This window comes from Metarhizium robertsii (genome assembly GCF_000187425.2).
Source record: "Metarhizium robertsii ARSEF 23 chromosome Unknown MAA_Scf_3, whole genome shotgun sequence".
NCBI lineage: Eukaryota > Fungi > Ascomycota > Sordariomycetes > Hypocreales > Clavicipitaceae > Metarhizium > Metarhizium robertsii.
In genome coordinates this window covers 3,685,597-3,697,025 of record NW_011942171.1, presented here as the reverse complement: position 1 = coordinate 3,697,025, position 11,429 = coordinate 3,685,597, and the positions used below count along the sequence as shown (strand labels likewise).

General features: G+C 51.9%; 3 protein-coding genes across 3 annotated transcripts; 2 read left to right on the top strand and 1 right to left on the bottom strand.

The window, feature by feature from the left end:
- Positions 1-1,212: 1,212 nt before the first annotated feature.
- MAA_03323 (Ankyrin repeat-containing domain protein) lies at positions 1,213-6,989 on the top strand (the record flags this gene model as incomplete). The annotated part of the gene is made up of 2 exons (XM_007821321.2): positions 1,213-1,628; positions 1,694-6,989. The coding sequence occupies 2 exons, from the start codon at positions 1,213-1,215 to the stop codon at positions 6,987-6,989; spliced, it is 5,712 nt and encodes a 1,903-aa protein (XP_007819512.2).
- A 1,060-nt stretch (positions 6,990-8,049) lies between these two features.
- On the top strand, positions 8,050-9,085 carry MAA_03324 (glutathione S-transferase; the record flags this gene model as incomplete). Its single annotated transcript, XM_007821322.2, has 4 exons — positions 8,050-8,430; positions 8,509-8,566; positions 8,647-8,814; positions 8,874-9,085. 4 exons carry the CDS (start codon positions 8,050-8,052, stop codon positions 9,083-9,085), a joined length of 819 nt encoding a protein of 272 aa, XP_007819513.2.
- Positions 9,086-9,224: 139 nt separating this feature from the next.
- On the bottom strand, positions 9,225-10,935 carry MAA_03325 (phosphatidylserine decarboxylase family protein; the record flags this gene model as incomplete). The annotated part of the gene is made up of 5 exons (XM_007821323.2): positions 9,225-9,892; positions 10,023-10,194; positions 10,260-10,338; positions 10,423-10,785; positions 10,880-10,935. The coding sequence occupies 5 exons, from the start codon at positions 10,933-10,935 to the stop codon at positions 9,225-9,227; spliced, it is 1,338 nt and encodes a 445-aa protein (XP_007819514.2).
- Positions 10,936-11,429: the final 494 nt, after the last annotated feature.

Below are 11,429 nucleotides of genomic sequence, written 5' to 3'. Positions count from 1 at the left end.
AGTGGTGAAGGAAATTAAAGGGTTGTGCCCACGGGAAAACACCGCTTTGACACAGCCTGATCTGTCATCTAAGAAACGGGAGGTACTATTCGCCTTGACATCTTCAGCGTGGCCCTTCCAAGAGAGCAAACGAGACAAGCCCCTTGAAGGGTCAGTGCAGTATAACACCAGCATTAATTTGGCCACTTCTGCATTATTCCTATTCATAGTAAGACTCTAGCGTTCTACATAGCAAAAATAGCGCTAATATGGTGAATGTTTGTAAACTATAGGGTATCAAAGACACCATGTAACTCTTGCAGGGAAGAAATGCGCAGAGCTGTGATCTTCAAGCGTCAACCCCCCGCTTCGTCCAATGATTCCTATGTACCTGGCCTCAAGACAACTATCTATAATTAGTCTGATTTCTGCGGTTTCCATTGCTGCATCCTCTACACTCATGACTGCCTCTCTTCAATGCCATCAGTCCTTTGGTACCATTTACGGTTTGTGGCAGGATAGTTCTAATGTTGCGTGGGTATAACTGCATACCTAGGTAGTTATATACTGTGTGATGTCTGGTATGAATAGTACTATACCTGGCTAATAGCTACATGCCGTTTGCCTCCCACTGTATTTGCACGTGGTGCATGCCACATACGCAAGTGCTAAAGCCTAGGCCTCCACATTCAGCCACACTACGCCCGAAAGACAGACGGTGAACATGTCGACATAGCACGACTTCCATGTTTTCGAAGTGACAACGTTGTACCAGACCACCCCCCTTATTGTGCTGCCAGCCCAGCTCCGCGAACTAATTATCCCACTACCATTCCTATTTTAGACCACATGCAGTAAGCTAATGATACCAAAATTAGGAACATTGAATATTGACTTCCTCCCAGCCCCTCAGTCGTACTGTTGAAAGTGCCCCAACACACATAAATACCTACTTATAGGTGTGTAACATTAAGTATTCAGCTACCCTCAGCTCCCGGCCATGGCATTGAAATGGCTAGAACCTTTTGAATCCACAAAGCATGTTCTGAATGAATCATTTCTCCCAGCCGCAGCGACGCCCCTCAATAATGGGTATTTAGGTCAAAGGCGAACCGATGGCCCTAGGCAACTTCCCCAGTCTTTCTCTCTGCGATCAATGTCTCTCCAGGGAGCCCACTCCGATGCGACTTGTATTGCTTTTACACACACGATTTCGTCACTTTTTCTCTCATAATGTCAGGCCAAGCTCCAGTACTGCGGTTCCTCTCCCTGGATGGAGGGGGCGCTGGGATACTGTCGTCGCTCCTTATATTGGAGCGCTTAATGGACAATATCAACAATGCCCTGAACCTTAGGGAGAAAATCGAGCCTTGGCAAGTTTTCGACCTAATTGGCGGCAGTGGCGTTGGCGGTTTGCTGGCTATTATGCTTGGCCGCCTACGTATGAGTGTTCAGCAGTGCATCTCCGGATACTCAAACCTATCACAAATCCTTTCTGCAGCGCCAAAAAGGGGCATTTTTCTAAACACCTGGAAAGTAATCACCAGAAAAGAGCAGAAATTCAAGGTAGTTGACATCGAAAAATGGTTGAAAAACCTATCGGTTCAATCCCTAGATCTGCTCTTAAACGACAAGCAGCCGGGTAGAGTGTACGTCATGTGTTTCTTAATACCATCCCACTGCAACTAGATTATTCAGCTTACTTTCGGTCTAGATTTACTATTGTACCTGCCTCCACTGTATCTCAAAGTTTTGCAAGAAGCCAAAAAAATAATGTTCTGCTCAGATCTTATACGAGCCTTGACACTGAGCCTTTGACATCAAATATTCGCGTTTGGGAAGCCGCGCGTGCTTCCATCGCACTCCCTCCCTTGACATTTGGAGACATGAAATACAAGTATCCCTCCTCTAATAACCCGGTATTCACGCTTTTCGAGGAGGCCTGGAAACTGTGGCCCGATCGTGCTGTCGACGCGATAATTGTCAGCATTGGAACCGGTACTGCTCCGCCTCCATCCTTAGACCTGGGCTCCCGGAAGCCGGTTAGACAATTGCAGACACTTGCCGCGGCGTCAGAAAGTATTTCAGAGGAGTTTCGTCGAACACATATACCTATGGCGAGTTCTGGTCGATACTTTCGATTCAATGCGGACCTTCCTTTGGATACAGTCAGTTTAGATGATGCACCGCTACTATCCCACGCCCGATCGGCAACAGCAGCTTATCTAGAAGCTGGCAAAACTTCAGTCGAGTTCCACAGATGCTGTGAGAACATATCCGAGCCAAATCTCACGCGTACCGCTATTGCCATGAAGCAAGGGGAGAAAAACACAAGATTGTTTCAACCACCACTACACTTATTCGTGGGCAGCCTCTTTGAACGTCCGTATGGGGCTAAGCCACATACTATCATTCCACCTAACTCAGTCCCAAAGTGGATATTCCAGAGCCATGAATATTTGTCCTGGCTCTCACGTCAGGAGTCGCTATTCTGGCTCTATGGACCACCAGGAGTGGGCAAAACACAGTTCTGTCTTCATATTTCACAGAATACGGAGCTGTTATGTTCCCCCCTAAAGGATAGCACTGAAAATCAGCTCCAACACGTGATGTTATGTTTCTTCTGCAGTATATTCCATAGTCCCGAAGACGGAGTAAGGCTGATCGTTGCAGGACTTTTATATCAGCTAGTCCTTCAGTACCCAGACGCCTTGGAATACTTGGGTACCCTCACGACGAGACAGTTGACTACTCAAAACCTGTTAGATATGTTTCAGTCAGCAATCACTAATACTCTGAAAGCCAATTCTATACAGGGAGTCACTCTTGTTATTGATGGGGTAGACGAATCCGACCCCTTAATAACGCTGCCTGTTTTGAGATACATAACAAGTCTTGGTGATAAAATGAGGCTAAGTACTTCGTTCCTTCGATTCCTCTTGACTAGCAGAGAAGGCTGCTTCAACCAGTTGTTTCCGTCTTCAGAGGGCCAAGCTCTGGATACATTCACGCTTCGGTTTGACAGATACCATGGAGAGATTGACGTTGCGAAATTTGTGTATAGCGAGTTGGAAAAGGAGGAATATGAAGCACTTGACTCTGCTTTCAAAGTTGACTTGAAAGCACATATTGTTGAACGCTCAATGGGCAACTTCTTGTTTGCCCGTTTCCTACTGGGACAACTCAAGTACAAACAAAGAGCACAGGCTCTTGAAATAGTCGGTCGCTCACCTAGGAATATTATGGATACTTATGAATCCGCAGTTGAAAAAGTTGATCTGCAGGATGTTGACCACCTGGCGAACCTTTTGAAGTGGGTGGTCATGGCCAGACGACCGTTATCACTACCAGAACTATCAGCAGCCACTCGAACTGGGAATAACCGGCGTGATAGAGCTGACGAAGACAGAATCCAGCGTATTCTTCAAAATTGTGCAGCTCTATGTTTCATAAGGGACGGCACAGTCATTCTATCTCATGCAACAGTTATAGACTATCTACTGGGCCACGCAAGAGAGCCGTTCCGCATCGAACCCGAACATGCCGAGCTTTCCATTGCAGAAAGGTGTCTCGACTGCCTCACCGACGAAGAATGGGCAAGTGATAGTTCTTTCCTAGAAGACAGTGGTCTAGGATTAATAGAATTTGACTTCTATCCGCTTCTCGAATACGCATTTCTCTTCTGGCCGGATCATGAGCGAAGTGTTCAACACCTGGCGCCGGCTAAGAGGAAGAAAAGCACGTTCTATAATGCCTACTCGCTGCAGCGATCAAGCTGGTACGTCTTTTATGACCGCAATCGTGTATCGCGAAAAGTGGGAAAGTCACATTTTCCCACTGCCTCAGCCGATTCTTTCACCGCCATGCATATGGCTGCCTACCTGGATTTGACCGGCTTGGCGGCGGAGCTCCTTGAGACAAGAAAAACAGCAGTCGTGGACTCTAGGGACAGCAGAGGTCGCAGTCCAGCAGCCTATGCTGCTTATTTTGGACATGTGATGACTCTTCGACTTCTTTTAGAGAAGGTCCCGCTGTTCGATACTTTGGATAATCAAGGGAATTCCTTGCTCCATTTTGCGACTTTGGGGGGGAGTGCCGCAGCTGTTGATATTCTATTGATGGCCGGAGTCAACGTCATGGCTCGTGACGGGAGCGGAGATACAGCGTTGCATGTTGCTGCAAGAGAAGGGCGCCTTGAAATAGCCCAACTTCTTGTCCAGTTCGGCGCTGATGTGGACGGTACAAATAAATATCATTCAACTCCTCTTCATGAGGCCAGCCGCGCTGGTAACCTTTCGATAGCCCATTATCTGCTAAACCATGGTGCGAATATAATGATAGCCGACAACGAAGGGTGTTCAGCCTTACATGAAGCAGCTGCGAATGGCCATAAAGAACTCGTTGTCCTTCTCCTAGAAAATAGGACAGATGCATCCATTAGAGACACAGTTGGCCAGACTGCTTTGGTAGCAGCTACTGCTGCTGGCCACGCGGACGTTGTCGAAGCTCTCATCCGCAGAACTACTAAAGCTGAAGGACAGAGCTGGCCAGGCCAAGAAGACATGGGAATAGCTAATGACCCATGCGGCCACATCTCGGACTTCTTGAAAGTTTTTGAAGGGCATAAAGCAGACGATTGTGTTATCGAGATTGAGACGCAATGGGAAGTCCTGCAATTTATGGATGAGGAAATGCCTGAAGGCCAGGATCTTTCTAGACTCCTCACGCTGTCCGGGACCTCATCCCAGGCTGTGGCAAAGCAAGCTGGCGAGTATATAATGTTGACCTGGCCAGTGACGGGGCCCAGGACACTGCATGTCTTGAACTCGGCCCTATTTCTGTCACGAACCTGCCAGGAATCTCCGTCACGGCTCGCATGGAGTGGCGCATTTCTAATTGATGTAACAATCTACCCAAGGAACATGCAGGATTCCAGTTCTGAAAAGGCCGTGGTAAAGGCCAGCAGGACCAAGACCCAGGTGATGGAGATTGCTCAGCAGGTAGCCTGGTTTTCTGCAGCTTTTCGTCCACCACTTGAGAACTGCCTGGGGTACTCCATCCTAAGAATGCACACAAATGGCATTGAAAATGGTGTAATTTATCTTTCTATCAAACCACAGAAGCTTGTTGACAAAGAGCCGAGCGCTACGGCAGACCCAATCGGCAAATGTTGGCACCCATTATTCCAGAATTCGGTACTTGCGTATGGATTTCCAGTGCCGAAGCGCGGGAATCAAAAGGGCCTGGAACTTTCCTACCATGAAATGAGGAGTCTCTCGGGAGCAAAAGGAACTAGCGAATTCAAGTCGAGGACTATCCTACTGGGCCCAAGGTTTGTCATATACCCTACTAAACTTGGATCTGATTTCATCGAATGGCATCTAGTTCCGCAGGAAGAAAAGCAAAGTCTTGCTTGGCTTGTCCAGTTCCACAAGATTCCTAAGGTAGAGCTGCCCTGGCGCCTCTCCTCCATGAAGGCTTTTTTAGGATTCTGTACAAACGCCGTGGTGCTGGTGGGGACCGCATTTATCAGCTGCGACAAGATCAAAAACTCTGGCGCCAGAGAGGAAGGCAGAACCCTTCGCGTGAAAGACGAGGGAATCCAAGCATCCCTAAGTGTTAGTGTCGGGGCTGGAAGCTTGATTCCTATGCCAGTGACGGCTACCGCTGGGATCAGCGGCGGCGTCCAGATTAGCAAAGGGTTAAGGCAAACACAAAGTCAGAATTCACGTGGGAGAGATGCGAAGCTAAACGCAGCGAAGACCACCGTCGTCCTCATTTATGACACCCAGCGTCGAGTGGGCTGGCTCGTTCCGGAGTTATCTGCGGCCTTGTGGCTTGCCCATTCGCTTATTCGTAACCGACTTGAGCTCGGATTGCAGGATCCGGAAGACGAGCAAAAAATACAAGAAGTCCTGGAATCTATGGACGCGAATTTGGATAGCGACGGTCACAACGCAACTCTAGCAGTCCTGCGCCAGCACAAGGCGGTAGGGCTGTGGGTGGATGACAGAGATCACACAAAGCGCGTAAGCTTCCTTGATGTGATTGAGTACATACTGGATTGTTTCAGGGCTAGAAGGGAAAAGCTGGAAGATCGCTGCCAGCAACTGTTGATCTTTCCGAAAAAGAACAGACTCTATGGATGGGAGGCTTCTGAGATCGCTGAAGAAAAGGCGACTTGCTATCGAAAAGAACAGTACATTAACAGAAAGTTTCGGGGGCCTCGTCCCTGGCAGAAACTGCGCCAACCTCTGTGCGAACTAGGTGCCAATCCGGAATATTTGGTCCTATTTTCGAAGGAGCTCAAGGATCTCGTATTACCCGCAAACGGGACAACGGCTTGTCGCCTATGGAAACAGCCACCGATGAATCAAAATTTTCTAATTGCAAGCACGCAGTGCATTATAGGGTTGGCCGAGAGTAAGGGATGCTACAACTCGGGGCAGAAGTTCATGCTAACAGAGCGAATGGGCTGGAGCGGTCCAAGCAAACAATTCTACGGCTGTGACAAAAAGGGTTGCAACTTTGTTCAGAAGATGGTCGGGAATCCCAAAAAGTTTAACAATTTCGACACTCTCCGGTCCGCCTGTATGGGTGCTCTAGTCTTTGGGGACCCCTCAGCCTTTGGCAAAGCCAAATCTTGCAAAACCGAAACTGTATCCTGGGGGCCGAGACTGCAAGCACACGTCTCTCCAATTCCCTCTCACATCTGTCCCCCTCTGCCAGCGGAAAGGCCTTTGAATGTGCAGAATTGGATCCAAATTGTCCCTCCAGCTGGCGCTTTTAATCCTTCCAGCTTTCAAATGATTGCAGATGCATCTGCGGAGGAAATTCCTACTAAAGTGCCAAACCCCGACCAAAGCCCTTGCGATATGGGCAAGGCCCCAGTTGAGGTCTTAATGCAATCCTTTCCATCATCTCCAACGTCTCATAGCGCCAGGCTTTCAAATACTCTCTCAACTCTGAGCTCCAACAATTCAGATCAACATCGACTTAGTTTGCCCTAGTTGGGAGGATCACTCAAGCTCATAGAGTATAATGGAGGCTTTCAACTCATGAAGTTGTCAAAGAGACGGTTGTGGCGTTCAAATTGCGGCCAACCAAGCCCTTGGCATTTGCGGTAACTAGGCTAAGTGGATGAAAGGCTTGTACATTGCATCGTGCTGGAACCGTAACGAAGGTGCTTACATAAAGTCAATATGTAGCACCAGACGTTTCCAAATTGTCACTTATACTTGCACGGTATCACTCCAGTGCCAAAGGTGCCCCGAAGGTTCCAAAGTTTCAGCAAGCATTCCAATATAGTGACACATTGCAAGCATCCTAGTTGACTAGATTCTACGCTATAGTGACAATGTGTAATAATAACATCTCGCATATGGTGTACATGTACTCCGTAATAAGGCAGGAAGATCAGAGGCGGTACAGGAGGCAGCCGTGCGTGGTGAGTTGAGCTCTGGCATTCGACCTATCTTGAAATGCATAGGTTTCGCCCTGGGAAGTGCAGAGATGGATCGTGCAATCCGGCCTCGTCTCTCCCGTATTCAAGTTCACGCAAACCCAACCACACCTTGCCCAACTATACCATTGGCATCTCACAAAAAAGCCACCCGTTATGCCCCAATAACTCCAACTATCCCGCAACCCCTGGCCCACCCAAGAGGCGTCCAGCCAGCTCGGCTCAATCAGACCCCGATCCAACTCCGCAAAACTCCCACGCCACGGAACACGCCCCCAACTCCCCAACATCACCAAGCCCGTCCGGTGTGCTCCGCCTTTCCCGAAGCCCAGCTCCGTCGATACAATGAGGGGCGCCCTTGCCCATGAAGCCCCCATTGGCGGGGACGAGTCGTGACGTGATGGCCATCCCGGCGCGATTTCTAAGCAGATCATCTACGCCCGCTCAAAGAACATTACCAAGCGCCCGCTCAAAGTGCCATGCTAATCGAAGTTAGATAGTACTAGTCTTGATGGAGTCCCCAATATATAACACATAATACATCCTCCCCCGTCGCGGTTCCTCATGAGCAGCCCATCCCTCACCAACCAGCTTCGCAACTCACAAACATGGCCACCAAGACCGACATTGTGCTCTACACAGCTTCGACGCCCAATGGCATCAAGGCGTCGATTGCGCTCGAGGAGCTCGGGCTCCAGTACAAAGTAAGCCAACCGTCTCCGCGGGACAAAAGCGCAGACAAGGAGGACAGCGGCTCACAGCGGCAGGTGCACGCGATTAAAATGATGGAAAACGAGCAAAAGGAGCCGTGGTTCCTCGACATCAACCCCAACGGGCGCATCCCCGCCCTGACGGACACGCTGGACGGCAACAAGATCCGCGTGTTTGAGAGCGGCGCCATCCTCGAGTATCTCGTGGACCGGTACGACAAGGACCACAAGATTTCGTATCCCCGGGGCACAGCGGAGCACTGGGAGGTGACAAGCTGGGTCAGCAGCCTCCCCGTATTATACACCAGACGTCCCGAGGGAAACGGCTGCTAACATTGAAATATTATGTTTGAACAGCTCATGTGGCAGATGGGCGGCCTGGGTCCGATGCAAGGCCAGTCCAACCACTTCAAGCGTACGTCGTCGTCGTCAATGTTGCCCGCCGGGGCGCCAGGCCCAGCAATCTATCTCAAGTGCTTGCTAACCCAGCCGCAGGATACGCCCCCGAGAAGATCGAATACGGAATCAACCGCTACGGCAACGAGACGCGCCGCCTCTACCGCACCATGGAGGACCACCTCGCCAAGTCGCCGCACGGGTTCCTCGTCGGCGACCGCGTCACCGTCGCCGATATTTCATGCTGGGGATGGGTCGCTTCGCACAGTAAGGTTTCTTCCCACCGGTCGCGACGTATGGCTCACTGCTAACCGCCCTCGACCAAGCCTGGGCGGGCGTCTCGCTCGACGAGTTCCCCCATCTCGACAAGTGGCTCAAGACGCTGCTGCGGCGGCCTGGCTTCGAAAGGGGCCGCCACGTGCCGAACCCGCATACCGCCTTTGACAACGACGGCCTGACGGAGGAGGAGCTCGACGCAAAGGCCGAGGGGGCCAGGAACTGGGTGCAGGGCGGCATGAAGGCCGACGCGCAGAAATGATGACCATGTTGGCCAAACAAGCTGGCGAGCTTACAGGACAAGCGACCTGCATGATTCTTGAACCACGGCAGATGTACATATATACAAACGCAGCCCTCGTCAGAGTGCGCCGCGCGCGCACAATAAAACACACACACTCCTAATGAACAACGGCCAGCTTCCCCCTCACGGGGACATTCTCCTGCCTCCCCACGGGCGGAAACCCGTCGACCCTGACGCCCCTTTGGAATACCAAGCAGTGGCTCGACCCCCCAAAGTGAAACATGCCCAGCTGGTCGCCCTTTTTCAGGCGCTGGCCCTCCTTGACCGTGATGTCGCACGTGCTGACCTCGTCCATGCCGATGCCGATGAAGCCCAGCAGGCCAATTTTGGGGTTGTCCGCCTCCAGCACGATGATGGCCCTCGCCGCCAGCGCGGACAGGTACCCCTGCGCCACGGAGATGCCGCGCGTGTCAATCTCGACCCGCGGGTCGCCCTCGTCCTCCGAGAGCGGCTCGCTAAAGTACGTGCCGTCCTGGACAAAGGCGCGCCGCACCGTGCCCGAGACGGGCGAGTGCCAGCGGTGGTAGGAGAGCGCCGACAGGAACGCCTGGTAGATGGTGCCGCCGACAAACTCGTGCGCGAGCGCGTCGTGGGCAAACATGTCGACGAGCGAGTACGGCTGGCCCTTGGCGAAGAACTTGTCGCGGAGCCCGACGTCGTGCGCCACGTTGAACACCGACGACTCGCACGCGTTGGCAATGACGGAGTCGTCGTCGGGATCGGCGACGGGGCGCGCCGCGTCGTGCACTCGCCGCGTGAAGAAGTCTTATCGGGAGTCAGCAGACATCTTATACATGGCGCGGTGCTTTGTGCTGGAGAATCAGGGGTGATTCCTTGTGTGTGAAAAAGGGGGGGGGGGGGGGGGAAGGGGTGGGGGGGGGGGGGGGTGCCATACCGTCCCAGGACTTGAAACCCATGTGTTTTGCGGAAGGATCGCAGACAAACATGTCCTCGAACTTCATGCTCGACTGGTACGGCATGTTGGCGACCTGGACAAGATCACTCATGCCCGTCTGTCCGAACCAGCCTAGGCTATGGTCCCCCAGGACCTCTGCCGACTCGGGCGTCTACAGGCTGATATCAGCTCGCAGGCCCGACGAACACGGCATTCGTTCAATGTTGCCTGACATACCTGCAAGTACTTCCCCCACTCGTTGAGCACCTCCTTCAACGCCTTGTTCACGTCTGGATCTAGAAACGCCGCATGCCCACTGGCTCCCCAACACCCCCGTCAGCAGCCATGTTATCATGACAGAGAGACCGTCCAAACCAAGTCTCGCGAAAATCAAGCTTACCTAGGCGTTCCCATTTGGTAGTCTAGCAGCGAGCACATGGGCACTCCTACCACGCCCACGCTCTCCGCGGCCTCTGTCCACTCCGGCGCTCGCGTCACGATGTGGTTTAGCACCTGCAGCATGTGCTCGTAATCGCGAATCTGCTTGCCGCCCGTGGGGTCCCGCCAGTAGGGATGCCTGCGGGGGATTTCGTCAAACATTTGCACAAAGTACATGTATATGCGCGAGTTGCCTTCGATGAGCTGCCTGAATTCCTCGAGGGCCGGTGTGAGCGGCTGCTTGGGGTGCGAGTCAATGTGGCGGGTGACGTTGGAGAGGTATTGGCGATGGACGCGGTGGTCGGCGGGGAGCCATGCCCCCGGCCTGCGTAGACAAGTTAGATACACGATATAACGTCTTGTGTTGAGATGATGGATTGCGAGAAAAGGGTGGGAGTGGTTTGGTGTAGCGGACGTACCTGTGGATGCGATACTCGGAGGGGATGTCATGATGATCGCCGTGCTGATGAACCATTTTGAACTCCTTGATTCGCGGTCGAGTATCCTCAATTGGTGTTTGTTGCCAGATCAGACTGGTGCATCAAGTGTCGGTAAGGCTGCATTGTTGCACCCAAACTTTATATGAGTGCGGCTCCCTAACCGCCGGTCGATGACGCCGGTGATGCCGCTCATACATCGACGACGACATGGAGCTGGACGGCAACTCGGCACGGCTCCACGCGCCGCCCCGTCATCGATGATGCGCCCAGTGCCAACAATCCAGTCGTTGATTCTACACGTCCGCACCCTCAAGCCTCGTCACGGTGCAGCATCCGCTTCGCATGCTCGGTGAATTTTCAAAATAGTCTTTATCAATGTCTACTTGCTCCACCATGGGTTGAAAAAGTCCATCCTCTGAGAGGGGGTATCTATACACTCAAGAATCCGAAAAGCTCCTCCACCCAATTTGTTCGACGCACTCCATGCGTTTTACCCATTGCAGATTGTTAGCACGCAACAAATGCTCAA